The sequence below is a fragment of the Macaca fascicularis genome, chromosome 10 (assembly GCF_037993035.2).
Source record: "Macaca fascicularis isolate 582-1 chromosome 10, T2T-MFA8v1.1".
Lineage (NCBI taxonomy): Eukaryota > Metazoa > Chordata > Mammalia > Primates > Cercopithecidae > Macaca > Macaca fascicularis.
In genome coordinates, this window is record NC_088384.1 from 68,765,196 (window position 1) to 68,783,497 (window position 18,302).

The 18,302-nt window shown below is 44.1% G+C and overlaps 1 protein-coding gene, 1 long non-coding RNA gene and 1 pseudogene across 8 annotated transcripts in view; 1 reads left to right on the forward strand and 2 right to left on the reverse strand.

Moving 5' to 3' along the window:
- SEC23B (SEC23 homolog B, COPII coat complex component) overlaps positions 1 to 12,125 on the reverse strand; it is a 48,587-nt gene extending 36,462 nt beyond the window's left edge. The window contains exons 1-8 of one of the 6 annotated variants that reach the window (XM_045362431.2): positions 12,033 to 12,125; positions 11,387 to 11,540; positions 8,980 to 9,214; positions 7,452 to 7,509; positions 3,688 to 3,774; positions 1,617 to 1,853; positions 1,239 to 1,324; positions 316 to 460 (exon numbers count right to left, since the gene is read on the reverse strand). In XM_045362431.2, the coding sequence (XP_045218366.1) occupies positions 316 to 460; positions 1,239 to 1,324; positions 1,617 to 1,853; positions 3,688 to 3,774; positions 7,452 to 7,509; positions 8,980 to 9,200 (834 nt within the window). In that variant the 5' untranslated portion in view covers positions 9,201 to 9,214; positions 11,387 to 11,540; positions 12,033 to 12,125. Of the gene's footprint in view, positions 1 to 315; positions 461 to 1,238; positions 1,325 to 1,616; positions 1,854 to 3,687; positions 3,775 to 7,451; positions 7,510 to 8,979; positions 9,215 to 11,386; positions 11,541 to 11,967 lie in introns of all 6 variants that reach the window. The other 5 variants (XM_005568247.4, XM_005568248.4, XM_005568249.4 and 2 more) reach the window with 5 other exon arrangements.
- Positions 12,126 to 12,207: 82 nt separating this feature from the next.
- On the forward strand, positions 12,208 to 13,762 carry LOC107131074 (uncharacterized). 2 transcript variants are annotated; one of them, XR_012419103.1, is made up of 2 exons: positions 12,208 to 12,471; positions 13,531 to 13,762. It is a non-coding gene; the product is annotated as an uncharacterized lncRNA (long non-coding RNA). The 2 variants fall into 2 exon arrangements; XR_010578554.1 differs by lacking the exon at positions 12,208 to 12,471 and adding an exon at positions 12,557 to 12,783.
- A 2,331-nt stretch (positions 13,763 to 16,093) lies between these two features.
- LOC102121991 (small ribosomal subunit protein eS19 pseudogene) lies at positions 16,094 to 16,607 on the reverse strand (annotated as a pseudogene).
- Between the last annotated feature and the right edge of the window lie 1,695 nt (positions 16,608 to 18,302).

Consider the following 18,302-nt stretch of genomic DNA (forward strand, 5'->3'; position numbering starts at 1 on the left):
TGCAGAATACTACAGATGATAATGCAGAAAAGCAGCACTTACCTTCTTCCAACCTGATGGGTTTGCACACTTTTATTAATTCGCTGTGAGTGCTCCCCATTGCTCTAATTCTCAGTTTTTCATGAAAACTTTTGGCATTTTCAAAATGTTGAGGGGCTCCCTCAACATGCATGATAATGATGCCTGAAATGCTTTCTGATACATTAACACACATGGTTGACTGAGATCACAAGTGATTTTCAAACAAAGCCAACAAATATATTTTCTGAGAGCAAGTCTGTATGATTTGAGAGGTCCTGGTAAATTCCAAATTACCTCCAGCAAGCCAACAGCAATGGACAAAGCAACGCCAGTGGATCGCAAAGGTCTCTTCCCCTGAGTTACTGGCCATGGGTCCCTCTGTAGCTCCCCAAGAAGATCAGTGAGGTTCATATCAATCTTGTGAACAGGCTGCAGAAATCTGCAAGATTTTGAACAGACACATCAACCCAGATTGAATAAAGTACTATGGTCTTCAACACTAGATGCCACACAATTATTGCTCTCCAAGATAATTATTCGGAGTAGTAAATGACTGGTAATTTTTTTCTTCAAAGCTATCTCTCTACTAACACAAAACAATTTAAAGCAGTTTTACTGAGGGATATAAAGCCCAATACTTAGCAATTTAAATATGCTGCATGGAAAAAAAATTGTCTTGAAAAGAAGCAATTCAGTTTAATTAACTTTTAGGCAGCAAAGAAATCCTAAGGACGTGCCTAACACAAGTTCAGTCTATGGGAGGTCCATTTAGGTGGACAATCGTCATCATTCCTCATCATTCTAATCTGTGCTTCTCTTAAGCCTTGAGAGTAAGAGGTTGTCTTCAGCATGTCGGGCGATGCATTTTATCGAGCTTGCTAGCCCAGTCTAGGGCAGCCCCAGGCGCTCAATGGGCTGAGTGAAGTGAATACCCGGTCTTAGGTATGTTTGAGGACACATGAAAGAAGTCTTTTCAGTTTTTCCAGTTTTACTTAAGCACCAAAAAGGACATCAGATGTGGAATGTCTAAGCACAGCAATTGAGCACAGTGGTCTCAAAACCTTTTTGACAAAATACTGAATACTGATGAGGCTTAACCATTTATCTTTTCCTCTAATAATAAGAAAATAAAAGTTCTAATATTTTTCTTTCCTTACTTCCGTGGATCATCTGCCTGTCCATCATAGTACATGTAACACTTCATGTTGGGATCTCACCTGGTTGAAGCAAAAGGGTGCTCCTGTGGTTGCACAGGTCGTGCTTGCTGCATGGGCATGGCTGGCTTGGTCAGGCCCAACATATCCTTAAAAAAAGAGGCCAAAAAGATTCATTTCCAATGACACGAAAAGTGAATGACTAATTTTTAAGAAATGTCCTCAATTGGGTGTGGTGGCACGTGCCTCTAGTCCCATCTACTCAGGAGGCTGAGGTGGGCCAATGGCTCGAGCCCAGGAATTCAAGGCTACAGTGAGCCATGATCACACCACTGAACTCCAGCCTGGGCTACAGGCTCTTTTAAAGAGACCCTAGTCTCTTTAAAAGAAAAGGAAAGAAAAAAGTCCTTGTTCCTGCTCCTGTAAAAGTAAGGTACAAACCTGTATTTGCTTTGCAGTTAAATCCTTGGTCCCTCGGAAGACATAACTTTTGGAGATTCCTTCACAGCTTAGTTCATGAACCTGCACCATCCTTCCAAATGTGATCAGACCCACCAGAGCATCTGGAGGAAGAAGACTCAGGGACATCTGCAGGGACTCTTTGAGTGCTTGAAGGTCATCTTCCTCCAGGCATGTGTCAACCACATAGAGAAAGATCAGAGGGGACTGAGCACCTCGCTTTGGGCAAAGAAAAACAGTATAATGATCAATATACAAATAGACTTAACCAGCACTTTTTAAGGCAAATTAGGTATGAAAATCTTAAGTCTTCATCTACATTTAGTTTTAGGAGATAAGGACATCTACACAAAGCTCTAATTAACTCATTAAATGACTTAGATTCTATTAAATCAAACTAAACATAAAAACTATTTGTATCCAACAACTTACTCAACATTTTTTAATACTTCCTACATGCCAGACATTGTTCCAGGTCCTGGGACACACAGTGAACAGAAAGAACAAAGACTTCTACTTGCCTCAAGGAGTAAGCTTTCTGGAATGGAGAGGTTAAGGGAGACTGCAAACACCAGGAGGAGAGGCAGAGGGCAGAGTCAACTGTTCAACAGAGAAGTCAGGGCAGACTCATTTAGAAAGTAGCATGTGAGCTGGGTTCATGCCTGTAATGCCAGCACTTTGGGAGGCTAAGATGGGAGGATTGCTCAAGCCCAGGAGTTCAAGACCAGCCTGGCAACATGGCGAGACCCCGTCTCTAACAACAACAAAAAGTATAAAAATTTAAAAATTAGTTGGGCATGATGGCACATGCCTGTGGTCCCAGCTACTCGGGAGGCGGAGGCAGGAGGATCCCTTGATCCCTTGAGCCCAATTGGAGGCTGCAGTAAACTATGGTTGCGCTACTACATACCAGCCTGGGCAACAGAGCAAGACCCCATCATAAAAAAAAGAAAAAGAGGGCCGGGTGCAGTGGCTCATGCCTGTAATCCCAGCACTTTGGGAGGCCAAGGTGGGTAGATCACAAGGTCAGGAGTTCAAGACTAGCCTGGCCAACATGGTGAAACCTCGTCTCTACTAAAAATACAAAAATTAGCCAGGCATAGTGGGGTTCACCTTGTAATCCCAGCAACTTGGGAGGCTGAGGCAGGAGAATTGCTTGAACCCAGGAGGCGGAGGTTGCAGTGAGCTGAGATCATGCCACTGCACTCCAGCCTGGGCTACAGCACGAGACTCTTAAAAAAAAAAGAAAAAAGAAATAAATGTTTGAGCAAAGCCTGAGGGAGGAGACGGAAGGAGCACTACAGATACAGGGGAGAGCTCCAGCCTCAGGGAAAAGCTAGAGCAGAGGTCCTCAAGCAGGAGTGTTAGCACATTTGAGGAGAGTCAAGGAGGCCCACTGGGCTGAACGAGGACACTAGCAGATACTGGGGTTGGAGTGGTAACATGCAGGGCTTTGAAAACTGTCTTTTACCCTGGGTTAAGGAAAGCCATTTTCACCACTGAGGTTTTCTGAACAGAGAAGTAACATGATTTGTTTTTAAAGAGTTACTCTGGCTGCTGGGTGAAGAATAATGTATAAATAGGCAATGGTAACATTAGGGAGAACAATTAGGAGATTCAAGTAAGAAGCAGTGACTGGCCCAGGGCAGTTGGCAGTAGGGAGGGGGAAGTGGGTGGATTCTGGATAAATTTCTAATACAGAGTCAATGGGATTTTCCAGTGAATTGGATATGGAACATGAAAGAGAGAGGTCAAGGATAAGTCTAAGGTTGTGAAGCTGAACAACTAGATGATGGGGTACCATCAACTGAGATGGAGAAGGCTACAGAGGACGGGTTTGGAATTTAGTCAGTTCTACCTTTTCAGTAGCCTTCTATAATATCAGGACTTGAAAACAATGCCAGTAAATGCACACACATCAAACCTAAGGGTTAGGATCCTGCTGTCCTCACAGCTTTAAGTCCTTGGCCAGGTAAGAGACATGGAAGATAAAGGATTTCAAGAGAAATTCAATATTTAACATTGCTCATTAAATGCACAACAAAGAAATTACCTGTATCATGTACTCAATTGTAGAAAATTGAGGCATCAATTCAGCAGGTTGATTCACCTCAGATATGCCTCCATAAGCCGGAGGAAACTGAAAAGAAGGAAACAATTTTATTAGGGCTGGCAGATCTATATTACACTTTTGATTTTCCACGTGTAAAAATGATGATGCCAAGACGAGAAGAACACTGGAGCCCAGGAGCTTGAGACTAGCTTGGGCAACACCGTGAGACCCTGTCTCTATACAAGAAATAAAATAATTAGTTAGGCATGGTGGCTCGCATCTGTAGTCCCAGCTACTCGGAAGGCTGAGGTGGGAAGATCACTTGAGCCCAGGAGGTTTAGGCTGCAGTTGAGTCATGATTGCGCTACTGCACTCCAGCCTAGGAAAGAGAGCGAGACCCTGTCTCAAAAAAGAAGAAAAAAACGTTAATGACCACATATTTATTCTGAAAGCACAAAATACAGGACATGTTACAAAAATATAAAACTCAACATTTAAAATTTCTAACTCTGCCTTATATTTATATCATTTTCTATCTTCTTAAAAAAATATTTTTTAGAGCAGTTTTAAGTTATTGTTGTAACTTCCAAATGTTTAAAAACACACTTTATGTTGCCCAGGCTGGTCTTGAACTCCTGGCTTCAAGTGATTTTCTCGCCTCAGCCTCCCAAAGGGCTGGGATTACAGGCATGAGCCACCACGCCTAGTCAAAAACACACAAATGAAAACCAGTTCTTAAGTTTTGCCCTGCAAATTAAAGGTTGAGATTTCACCTATTTCATCAATAGTCAATAGTCTAAATAAAGCCAAAGACTTTATTTAGGTTTATTATTTTTGCTATTATCAATAAAGTAATACATATGCAATATAGAAAAATTGGCAAGTCCAGGAAAATAGAAGCAAACAAGGGAGGAAACCTCCCAAAATCCTATCGCCTAGAGGCAGCTACTGTCAATCTCTTGGCATATTTCCTTCCAGACTTAAGCACAGTTGAGAACATCCCATATATATAATGTGGAACTTGTTTTATCCAGTCAACATAATGCCACAGGCATTTTCTTTTGTTTTTAAAACTCTCTGCAAATGTTTTAAATTCACAGCTTGTGGGTTGGTTTATAATCCAAATAGTCTTTAGCTTTACATTAAAAACGTAAGTTTAGGTCCATCTCCCCAAGTTGAGCAGATGATCACGCCAGGCCAGTGACCTCAGACTGATCAAATGTGAGTGCTGCTGAAGAGCTGACAGGCAGCTTTAAGGGGCCTCTGGTTGGGAGAGAGGGGTACAACTGGGCATGCGAGCCCCAGCAGGAATCTCAGTCAGAGCCAGCAGAAGACTCTAGCCCCATCCTGGCCATGACTGCCCACTGGCTGCAGCTCCCAGCAGGGTAAAGCTCGATCAATGACTACAGACACACCAGCCACCTTCCAGCAACCTGGAGAGGCCCTATTCACCCACCCAGTCAGCCAGCTGCACAGAAGGGAGCAAAAGAGACCGAGATCACTCTGATCCCTCCATCTTCCAGCTCTATATTCATTTAGAGCTCGAAAACCCCCACACTGTCCAGCTAGGAAGGTTACAAAAGATTATTTCCACTTAGGACACATAGATTTGCAGATCATACTTGTAAATTGGCAGGTGACGATCTCAGGTAAGCATAATAATATCAAATACTTATATGGCACTTAACCATGTGCCAAGCACTGTTCTAAGTCCTTTATACTCATTAAGTCAGTTTAATTCTCACAATAATCTCATGAAGTGACTATAGGTATACTAAACTATCATCCTAATTTTAAAGACAAGGAAATGAAGGCATAGGCAGTTAAGTGACCTGCCCAAAGTTACACAGGAAGTAAGTGGGAGATCTGAGAGTCAAACCCAGGCAGTCTAGCTACAAATCTCTGGCTCTTTAGCCACTATGCTACCCTGCCTTAGAATTTTTATAATAAATTATACTAAACAGAGACATTAATCCCAAATGTAATAGGGAGCAGATATGCTTTTCAGATTTGTATAACTTCTTTTTTTTTTTTTTTGAGACGGAGTCTCGCTCTGTCAGCAGGCCGGAGTGCAGTGGCGCGATCTCGGCTCACTGCAAGCTCTGCCTCTTGGGTTCACGCCATTCTCCTGCCTCAGCCTCCCAAGTAGTTGGGACTAAGGCACTTGCCACTATGCCCAGCTAATTTTTTGTATTTTTAGTAGAGACGGGGTTTCACCATGTTAGCCAGGATGGTCTCGATCTCCTGACCTCGTGATCCACCCGCCTTGGCCTCCCAAAGTGCTAAGATTACAGGCGTGAGCCACCGCGCCCGGCCAAGATTTGTATATACTTCTGAATCTCTCATGAAGATACGTTTTGAATGACATCTGCTTATAGTTTCTGAACCTATAGTCAGTCATCAATTGCACACTGTTCTCTTCATCACTAGACTTATGTGCTGCATCTGAGAATGAGTAATTGTAATGATGATCAAATATATGAACAAATGCATGTGAAGAGCTTAAGATCTGTTAGAACAGTGTACACTACAGTAGACACAATTTTTTTCTAACAACTTTATTAAGGTATAGTTTACAAAAAATTTCACTCGTTTTAAGTGCACAAGTCAAGTAGTTTTAGGAAATGTACAGTTGTGCAATAATTACCACAATCCAGTCTTAGAACACTTCCACTACACGTAGTTACTTTTTTTTTTCTTTTTTGAGATGGAGTCTCACCCTGTCGCCAGGCTGGAGTGCAATGGCGCAATCTCAGCTGACTGCAACCTCCACCTCCCGGGTTCAAGCAATTCTCCTGCCTCAGCCTCCCGAGCAGCTGGGATTACAGGGATGTGCCACCATGCCCAGCTAATTTTCTGTTTTTTTTTTGAGACGGAGTCTTGCTCTGTCACCAGGCTGGAGTGCAGTGGCATGGATCTCGGCTCACTGCAACCTCCGCCTCCCAGGTTCAGGTGGATTCTCCTGCCTCGGCCTCCCAAGTAGCTTGGACTATAGGCACCCACCATGCCAGGCTAATTTTTGTATTTTTAGTAGAGAGGGGGTTTCACCATGTTGGCCGGGATGGTCTCGATCTCTTGACCTCGTGATCTACCTGCCTTGGCCTCCCAAAGTACTGGGATTACAGGCGTAAGCCACCGCGCCTGGCCTAATTTTTGTATTTTTAGTAGAGATGGGGTTTCACCATGTTGGCCAAGATGATCTTGATCTCTTGACCTCGTGATCCACCCGCCTCAGCCTCCCAAAATGCTGGGATTACCAGCATGAGCCACCGTGCCTGGCCGCACAGTTATTTTTATAGAGAAGTCTCTCTTGTGACTTGTGAGCTCCTTCTAGTTTGGTACTTTAAAAATTTTTAAATCAAAAGAAGCTCAGCACTGATACCTGGACCCTAAAAGTTAGAAAGATCAGAAAATGAAAATTTAGTAATGTACACTATCCAATTAGAATATACCGAAGTCAAGAGAAATATGAACAACAGGTGCTTTCTTAGGGTCACAGATTCACTGCCTACAGAAAATGTGTAAAAGGGAATTCAATGAGCGCCCTGCCCCCAGTCCCAAGCAAATGACAAGGACTCAAGAAAACCATTCAACAGAATAAACCACAAATGTTCAAATTCAATATTGTGCTTACCAAAAGCTATCACCCTGAGTTCAGCAGAAACTGCTCACTGCCAGTGTAAACACAAATTCAACCTAACAACTTTTTTCATAATACAACTAAAATAAAACATATAACATATTTTGTTAAATAATTCACATACCTGATTTCTTTGAAAACAGAAATTACAGGCCCAAAGTTTTGCTCGATAATCAACCTGACTGTGAGAAAGATAAATATTGTTAGTAGGTACCACTTTTATTTTTAAGTTAGAAAGCGTTTATTTATAAATTTCAAGTTTAGTAAATCACACAAATAAATGTTTCTATGTGTATGCGTAAGTAAGTACAAGTACGCAAAATGTTCACTGCAGTTAGAATTCTGGCTAAGTACACCAAAATTTCCATCAAATAGCCACAGTGAAGAAATACTAAATTTCTTTTTCTGTTTCTTGATTTCCTAATTTTTTTTTTTTTTTTTTGAGACGGAGTCTCGCTCTGTCGCCCAGGCTGGAGTGCAGTGGCACCATCTCGGCTCACTGCAAGCTCCGCCTCCCGGGTTCACGCCATTCTCCTATCTCAGCCTCCCGAGTAGCTGGGACTACAGGTGCCCGCCACCTCGCCCGGCTAGTTTTTTGTATTTTTTAGTAGAGACGGGGTTTCACCGTGTTAGCCAGGATGGTCTCGATCTCCTGACCTCGTGATCCGCCCGTCTCGGCCTCCCAAAGTGCTGGGATTACAGGCTTGAGCCACCGCGCCCGGCCGATTTCCTAATTTTTTAAATGTCATGATTTATATAAATGATAGGTTATTTCCCTTTTGCCTTTTATCTTAACATACTCTTCATGATTTTTTTCTAACATCTTTATTGTCCAGCTACGTGAAACTACTAAATCCCAACATTAAGAGCATATTTCACACACAGGAAAATGTTTCTAGATTTTAACCTGACTTAGACCACTTGAAGAAAAGTTGGGCAAGCACATTTCACTTCCTCGAACTGGTTCAAGATAACGCTTCAGGTACTTTTCCCCTTCTTTCTACATGGAGAAAATTAATAACCAGTGGCTACGATTTTACATCAGAGCAGCACTCATATATGGGCACATTAAATAAAAGCAATGGGAATGAAGTAAAAAATGTTCCCTCATATAAAAATGTTACGACACTCTCCACCTGTTTAAAAATCATTTCAAATAATGTCCACATTTAAAAGAAATAGGTCACTATATCAGGGACACACACACAAAAATTACACTTAACAAATTGTTAAGAGCTAAAATTTCTTCTGCCTGCTACTTCTCCCTGCCATATGGCATCCCTGTACCAGGGAAGCATGACAAGACAGTCTAAGCTTTTGAATTCTTTTGGGAAATTAAGAGGAATCAATAAAGTCTATAGTTAAGCCAAAAGCAAACTGATTATCAGCAAAAAAAAAAAAAAAAAGTGAATTACAAATCCTCTCCCTCTACCTCATTCCTGTAAGATTCCAATTTTATCTGGAATTATCAGGCCAGGGAGATGTCTACAAATATTCACCACTTACTACTCACCACAAGAATCATTAAGAGTTTCACTACTGCTCATCACAAATTTGATGACTTGCCCAAATTTAATGATTTTTATGAGCATCACATAAAAGTCATAATATATTGTATTTATCATTTTTACCAGTTTCAAAAGAATCCATACCAAAGTGGGTTGAGAACAGCTTTACAAGTTGGCCTGCTGCAAAGCACAGGTTCATATTGTACAGGAGGTAGGTCTGGACGTTCTTTCAAAGGAGTAAGGAGACAAGCCAGGGGTACAACCATTCTTGTAGCCTCCAGCCGGCTGGAAGGCCACACATTCCAGCTAAAACGCACACCATCCCGTTCTTCATTCTGCTGGATGAACTCCAGGTATGTCGCCATAGTCTAAAAGGGAACTGAAGATAAAACGTTAATAACCTTAATGGTATGTGAAATTCTGAACTAAATGTCAAAAAAAGAAGATGGGCCATGTAACACAGTGTTACAGTGCTTCTTTTTTTTTTAATCCCAGCTTGGTCACTGCAGCCTCCACCTCCCAGGTTCAACCAATTCTCCTGCCTCAGCCTCCCAATTAGCTGGGATTACAGGCATGTGCCACCATGGCCAGCTAATTTTTTGTATTTTTAATAGAGGCGGGAATTCACCATGTTGGCCAGGCTGGTCTCAAACTCCTGACCTCAGGTGATCCACCCACCTCAGTCTTCCAAAGTGCTGGGATTACAGGCGTGAGCCACTGTGCCTGGCCCATCTAACACGGTGTTTCTTAAATACTCTGGAAGAAACTGTTGCTGTAGAGTGACAGCATTTTTTTTCCTTCTGATACCCAAAAGTTGGTTAACCACACAGTTATTGCTGACCACTGCTCCTTTCTCAACTCTCAAGCACTTAAAAATCAATCAGTGGGAGGTTTACAATCACCTGATCATCTCCAAACTACATGTAGGTAAATACTTTGACTTCAAACCTCCTCACAGATCACACATCCTATCAGTGAAGCCAATTTTAGCCCCTCGCTTAAGGGTAAATCTTGAACCCTGTTCAGCACCCAGCTATCTTCCTCTCTAATCTCCTTCCTTTCCTTCTCTATTAAATTTTACATTCCAAGTGATTTTTTTTTCGGTAGCGGGGCGGAGTGCTTGTTCCCTTCCGTACTTGGTTAACTTTGGAGAAATGAGCTGGATACTGATCTTCAAGTTTAGTTCATAATGGGAACCAGTTTTGAGCTAAATTATTTCTACTTGGTATTACCAAAATTACTATTATGCTGAGTCTCACCAGAACCTCTTTCCTCGCCACGGTTGCTTACGTTCATGCCTTGAAAGGATGTGGTCAAGGCCAGGCGCCGTAGCTCATGCCTATAATCACAGCACTTTGGGAGGCCAAGACGGGTGGATCACGAGGTCAGGAGTTCAAAACCAGCCTGGCCAACACAGTGAAGCCCCATCTCTACTAAAAAAACAAAAACCAGTCAGGTGTGGTAGCACGTGCCTGCAGTCCCAGCTACTCGGGAGGCAGAGGCAGGAGAATTGTCTGAATTCGGGAGGCAGAGGTAGCAGTGAGGCGAGACGGTGCCATTGCATAGCCTGGGCGACAGAGCCAGACTCTGTTTCAAAAAAATAAAAATAAAAAAGACTGTGGTCAATAAAACTGTCTTACAGGCTGAACTCTCAAACCCAGATGATCCCAACTTCATTGAGTGTTTATACATCCTGTTCATATCCTAAAATCTAGGGTAACACACAACTCAGCTATTGGGGCTCAAGGGAACAAGCCCCTCAAGAAAAGTAGTAAAACGGCAAAACAAAGAGTTTATCATATTAAAGTGGCCTCTCGCACCCACTTCCTTCAATGTGGATAACAACCATCTCTGTTATTTTGGGAAGTACCAAACTGTAAATAATTTTGATCAAGGCAATAACATTGCATGGCTAGAAAAGCAAATGAATTAGTCTACTACATGGAGCCCAGAACACAAGAATTCCAGTGTTTGCTCCAACTGAAACTCTAAGAAATCTATTTGCTATTTCTAGCAACGGCAAGAACCTGAAGCACTGTGTCAGCACTCTGGAACTTCATGGGAAGCAAAGGGATAACTAAAGTCGGAATGAAAGCAAGTTCTAATATCACAACTCTCAGCAAGTGTGTCAGCAGATTTCATTAAATAACCGTCTCTCTCTCAAAACGTTCTTTATTAAAAGGTACTGGCTGCCAGGCGCAGTGGCTCATGCCTGTAATCCCAGCACTTTGGGAGACCCGAGGCCTGTGGATCACCTGAGGTCTGGAATTCAAGACCAGCCTGGCCAACAAGGCAAAACCCCGTCTCTATTAAAAATACAAAAATTAGTTGGGCGTGGTGGCAGGCGCCTGTAATCCCAGCTACTCGGGAGGCTGCGGCAAGGAAGATTGCTTGACCTCGGGAGGCAGAGAGGTTGCAGTGAGCCGAGATCGCCCCACTGCACTCCAGCCTCCGCGAAAAAAAGAAACTACTGGCTCCATCTAATGGTTTCCAAGTAAGTACAGCCTAAGACCTGCCGCTCCCTCCTTTTCTCACTGCCTGTTTCCCTCACCCTTCTAGGGTCTGGATTCTGAGCACTGGACACACAATCCAAGGGGACTACAGAAGGTCCACGAATCCTCTGAAGTTATGCGCATGAGGGAATGTGCCTTTCTTCTAGGGAGATGGGTCCACAGCTTTTAACAAAGTATCAACGGGGAAGGTATCTGAAGAGGTAAATAACCGAAAGTATGAATTAGTGAATGAATGAAAGGCCTGGAAAGATAACAGGAGAATACGCCAAAAAATCTGAACCACGCTTATCTCGCCAACTCGTAACTTCTCAGGACACAGCGACCATGTGTATACAAGAATAAATGAGGTTTAATCCTTGAAGGGAGTCCAAGGACCTGGGTTCCAGTTCCAGCTGTCATGAAGCAAAAGTCGTTTCACTTGTCTAAGTCTTGAGTTTCTCAACTATAAAGCAGGGGTTGGGTCCTTCCAGCTGTGCGCACCCCGCAATTCTGGGGAACCTGGAGCCAGAAATCGGTGCCAGCCTGGTGGGGGATGACACCCTCAGGGGACTCCTGGATCATCGATTCCCCCCGCTACCCCAAACTGTCAAGAAAAGGCCTCATCCCAGAAGCCGCCCACCTTCGCCCCCGGCAGAAACTCATACCCGTGCGCTCGGACCTCCGTCACCTGGGCGCCGCGCTCACCTGGCCGGAACCGCTCACTTAGCTAGAGCCGTCCTCACCCACAGCTGCAACAGCCAGGCCCCGGCTCCCACCGCCAAGTCCAGCTCAGCTCTCAACCGATTGGCCAGCGCCCCAGCGCGTCATGCCACGACGCTGTCCACTGGCCAATCAAAGAGCGCTTCTCCAACGGACTGGCGGAAGAGAAAGACTCAGAGAAGCCCTGCCACCATCTTGGAACAGGGCAAGACAGGTGTGTATCGCACTTCAAAACCACAGTTCCTCGGAACACGTTTCCACACCCCTAAACGTTTCTGTTTCAGAAAACCCCGGCGCCTGCCGCACCGTGGCCTAAGCGCAGCTAGCGCTCCTCAGAGGTTCGCCCTGATACAACATAACATCCGCCCGTCTCAGTGGGAAGTCCCGCTGATCGCCTTAGCTACCGGAAAGCGAGAACGATGACGTATGCTCGCGGAACAGGGAGCTGTACGGGTTGGAAGAAACTAAAGCTGCCGGAAGAAGGCGTCAGCGGGCGGAAGGGGCGGGGCAGAGGGGCGTGGCGGGTGGTGTGCGTGGCGGGGCTTAGGCGCTTGCTGGTTTTGGGAGTGGGTCTCTGTGGCCAGTTGAATTTGAAGTACAGCGGTGTGGTGGTGGTTCACGTTACAAGCTCTCCTCCCTCCTTGCTGCAATGTCTTGGCGCTCTCAGCGAGTCCCTATCATTCTTCTACATGGAGATGAATAATTGAGAACTGTAATATTCAAGCATTTTAAGAGAGTAAGCTTATAACTACATAGAACATAACTTTCTTTTTTAAAATAATTCGAACGTTTAGATTCAGGGGGTACACTGCATATTTGTTACCTGGCTATGAGGTTTCGGATTCGAACGATCTGGTCACCCAGATACTGAGCATAGTACTCAATTTTTTCAGCCCCTCCTACCCTCCCTCGCCACTCTAGTAGTCCCTGGCGTCTATTAATGTCATCTTTGCGTCCATGTGTGCCCACTACTTAGCTCCCACTTACAATTGAGAACATGTATTTGGTTTTTGTCATGCGCATCTGTGTGAAGAGACCACCAAACAGGCTTTGTGTGAGCAACATGGCTGTTTATTTCGCCTGGGTGCAGGTGGGCTGAGTCCGAAGAGTCAGCAAAGGGAGATAAGGGTGGGGCCGTTTTATAGGATTTGGGTAGGTAAAGGAAAATTACAGTCAAAGGGGTGTTGTTCTCTGGCGGCAGGAGTAGGGGTCACAAAGTGCTCAGTGGAGGAGCTTTTTGAGCCAGGATGAGCCAGGAAAAGGAATTCACAAGATAATGTCATCACTTAAGGCAAGGACCGGCCATTTTCACTTCTTTTGTGGTGAAATGTCATCAGTTAAGGTGGGGCAGGGCATTTGCACTTCTTTTGTGATTCTTCAGTTACTTCAGGCCATCTGGGCAAATACGTGCAAGTCACAGGGGTTGTGATGGCTTGGCTTGGGCTCAGAGGCCTGACAGTTTTCTGTTTCTGCATTCTTTTAGGATTATGGCCTCCAGGTATCCATGTTGCATCCAAGTTGCTGCAGGCATCCATGTTGCTGCAAAAGGCATGATAGAACACAACTTTATACAGCCACCACAACCGTTTTTACACACTGCCAAGTGGCAAACATGAAGACATTCATTACTGTGACTCAACTGTTTTAATTTAATTTAATGTAACTTAATTTAGGAGAGCTAAGTAATTAAACATGAGGCCAAAGTACATAAGAAAGTGGCAGTCTTTTATTGCAAATATGCATACACCATCGGAGGAGGTTCTCTGGTCCTCAGGTGTGGGGGGCCAGGGGAGTCGCACGGGCGCTCTCGGGTGACGTTCTCCGGTCCACAAATGCGGGGGCCGAAGAAGTCACCCCGGCTCCTGCCAGCAGCGGACTTTTATGCCTGGGAGCTGGAAGGGGAGGAGTTTGGGGCGTTTGTGTAGGAGTGGCTTCTTGAATTTCGGTGTCCCCAGCTTGACGTCATTCTGCGCATGCTCAGTTGATTTGGTTCTTTTCCCGGGCGCGGGAAAATCTGTGATGAAGAACCCGGAAACAACAGGGACTGCTCCATCTTGTTCACCTTCCTCCATCTTGTTCCTTTTCCTTCACCCAAACACTCTGCAGCATATAAAAATAAGCAAAACGATGTAGACATAAAATTATGCAAGAACATATCTAGGCATCCAAGAAGTATCCATTAATTAGCTCAATTTAATGCTAAGTTTTAAGTTATGTACAGATCATAGAAATTATTAATAGTTTAAGGCACACAGAAACAATTACTGTTAAATGTGAAGATGATTCAGTTTTGTTGAACATATTTACATTTTTCAGGATCTTAAACATGTAATGTTAATATTAGCTTATCAATAGTAAATTTTTATACATTTAGGAAGTTCAGATTATTCTCTCTGTAAGGAAACAAACTCAAGTAAAATGTACACATGTATAATACTTAACACTGAGAGAAGACATAGCTGGGATTTTTTTTTTTGTTTTTGAGATGGAGTCTCGCTCTGTCGCCCAGGCTGGAGTTCAGTGGCACCATCTCGGCTCACTGCAAGCTCCGCCTGCCGGGTTCACGCCATTCTTCTGCCTCAGCCTCCCGAGTAGCTGGGACTACAGGCGCCTGCCACCTCGCCCGGCTAGTTTTTTGTATTTTTTAGTAGAGACGGGGTTTCATTGTGTTAGCCAGGATGGTCTCGATCTCCTGACCTCGTGATCCGCCCGTCTCGGCCTCCCAAAGTGCTGGGATTACAGGCTTGAGCCACTGCGCCCGGCAGCTGGGATTTTTTTTAACCAAAAATTAAAATAATATTATTTGCCAAAGATTTGCCTTGATTATTTGAACCTGGATTCTTTCTGCACTAGCAATTTCTGTAAGGATTATTATAGGACCATCAGGTTCGATTGCCCATTGTGCGGTAACAGAAAGAATAGGAGTTGCAGCAGATAAAGAGTTCCATAATCAAGTGGCAGCCAAATGAGGAGACAAGAGGAATCCTCAAATCTACCTCCCCAAGAGATTAGAGATGGCATTTTTAAGAAGTCTGGAGGGTCAATGGGCTCAAGTGTGGGGATTTCTGATTGTTCAGGAAGTGAGAGGTGAAGTCATGGGACAGGGAGATGAAGAAATTTCATTCCAGTATTGTTCCTTGGTGGAGGTCTTTATTTATTAAAAAAAATTGTTTTTGTAAAGCCGGGTCTCACTTTGTTGTCCAGGCTAGTCTCAAACTCCTGGCTTCAGGCGATCATCCCGCCTTGGCCTCCCAAAGTGCTGAAATTACAGGTCTGAGCCACTGTGCCCTTCCTGGTGGGGATCCCTAAACAGTTTGGCATCAGCTGTTCTGTGGGAATTCAGGATCTGAAAAACACCTTAAGCAATTCCTGGGTACGAAGATCTAGTGTCAGAGATTCTCAATCAGGGAGCAGGTGATCGGTGTGCTGCAAGGCTTTGGTTAGTTAGCAGCTGCAGGGAAGTGAATTGAAGTGCACCAATGCACCCTGGTCAGTGCCTAACTAACCTGCCTAAAGCCTGACTTGTAATCTTGTTAACCCTGTGAGGATGGTTTCAGCATTTTTAAGAAATTTTGCATGCATAAACTATTAGAAGATTAATTTACTTATTTTCTGGAATTCTAGGAATAGTTGCTTTACATGTGTTTATTTCCATAAGTGAATTATAACAGAGCTCCTTTAAGACATGAAATAATCTAACTTATTAAAACTTTACAAAGGTAGCAAGATATTTTTTACTCCCACAACAAGAGGGGAAGGCCTTTGCTGATTACAGCCGTGAAAACACATAGACACATAGCATATAGCTTTGGTTCTACAACTTAGGCCACAGGTCAAAATACATTCAGAAACATAAAAATTCAGTGGACTAGATAACAAAAAGCTGTTCTCCTTCCCAGTGGGCATGGAAGTCTTAACTGATTTGAACTCATAAATAGACAAAAAGGCAAACAAACAAAGAGACTAACCAGATTTTTCGTCATCTCTTATCCAAAAGAGAATAGATCTCTAAAAACTATTAATTCACTTAAAGAGATCACCAGATGTTCAGAACGGAAAACCTAGTTCCTATTTTTTTTTTTTTTCTGAATGAGGCAATATATTAACCCAACATGGTTTGTTCTAATGCTTCTTGTTGGCAGCTGCCACCTGTCCGGCAATTCTGTCCAGATCTCTCTGTCCCTGAGGTGTCAGTTTGCGGTCCCCATCTTGGTCCTTTTCCACCATTTTCAGCCCTTCCAGGGCTTGGAGGACCTGGCGGAGGACGCTGTTGAAGCCTCGGCTGAAGTGGCTGGGGATGATGCCGTTTCTCTGACGTCCCCCGTAGATCTTGGTCATGGAGCCAACCCCAGCGCCACCACGGAGGTACAGGTGCCGCGCTGTGGAACCAGCTCCTGTGTAGAACCAGTTCTCAACGTAGGGAGCAAGCTCTTTGTGCTTGGCCAGCTTGACGGTGTCCACCCATTCAGGGACTTTCAGCTTCCCGGACTTTTTGAGACAGGCTGCCAGAGCTCTGACGACTTCCCGCTGGTTCACGTCTTTTAGAGGAACTCCAGGCATCATGCGGCTTCCGCTCTGCCAGCCAGAGGAAAGGGAGCGACGGGGTTTCCCGCAAGTTCCTAACTGTTGTTGCCATTCATGGGGAAAAATCCACCAGCTGTGGGCGAATCACAAACAAAACCCAAAATCAGTAAGGAGGAGAAAGAAACTTAGGGAGAAAGTCAGCAATGCTGTAGTACTATTGCTATTTGGTGTTCACTCTGGGAGCCAGGAAAAAGCGTCCTTGGACTTAGAGCCCCATGGGGTGTTCTTCAGTAATGTGGTTTACCTGGTTCTGTCAGGTGAATCCATTGGCATGTTGGTGAAAGCTTCAAAACTGTTAAAGTGTTTCAAAAGGTAAAATTATGGCCTTCATGCAAATATAAAATGAACATGTTCCAAAGATCTTACTTAACTCATTCATTGACTTTATTTAATCCCTACAACCAGGAGGGATGTTCAAACTGGTTCCAAGACGAATTTGGTTTATAGTGACATATTTTCTATCACACAAAATAATGATTTGTATTGCTGTGGCCAGGAATAGTTTACACTGTTATGGGCAGGGAACATTTGCATTACTACCTTCTGTAAGTTAATTTCTATCTCCAGAGAGTTGTAAAATAGCATACTCAAAGGCAGAGGTACATGGCCCCTACAGCAAATGACCCAGAGTTGTTTTGTTTTTTTTTTTGTTTTTGAGACGGAGTCTCGCTCTGTCGCCAGGCTGGAGTGCAGTGGTGCAATCTCAGTTCACTGCAACCTCCACATCTCGGCTTCAAGCGATACTCCTGCCTCAGCCTCCCGAGTAGCTGGGACTATAGGCGCGCAACCATGCCCAGCTAATTTTTGTAATTTTAGTACAGACAGGGTTTCACCATGTTGGCCAGGATGGTCTCGATCTCTTGACTTCGTGATCCGCCTGCCTCAGCCTCCCAAAGTGCTGGGATTACAGGCAAGAGCCACCATGCCCAGCCCCCAGAGAGTCTTTTAAAAATGCACAGCATTCCATGGAAAGTCCACCCAGTAACCTCTTTTGACTATTGCAAAATCTTTCATAATTTTTCTGACATATTATCATCATCTATAGCCTGACTCTAAATTCTTTTATTTATTTATTTATTTATTATTATTATTTTGAGATGGAGTCTCACTCTGTCGCCCAGGCTGGAGTGAAGTGGTGCAATCTTGGCTCACTGCAACCTCCGTCTCTTGGGTTCAAGCAATTCTCCCATCTCAGTCTCCTGAGTGGCTGGGATTACAGGTGCCCGCCACCACACCCGGCTAATTTTTGTGTTTTTAGTAGGGGTTTCGCCATGTTGGCCAGGCTGGTGTCAAACTCCTGACCTCAGGTGATCTGCCCACCTTGGCCTCCCAAAGTGCTGGCATTACAGGTGTGAGCCACCACGCTCGGCCTAAATTCTGTATTTCTGGGTCAGACTTTTCTACCTAACATTCAGATTCATATATTCAGCAACCTGCTGGGTTCTGCAAAGCGTGTTTAGTGTGCACTGGTTACCAATTCAGTTCACTGCATCTTGAACTGTACTTCTACTACCTGCCCGAGCCTGGTGAGCCAGAACACTCACATACACAAGTTACATGAAGTGGATTTATTACTCACAGAGAAGCAGCAAGGGACAGCAGAAGCCTAGGATTTATGATGAGCTGGTCTCTCAAGACTCAGGAAAGCCACACAGTGCAGATCGAGTCTCG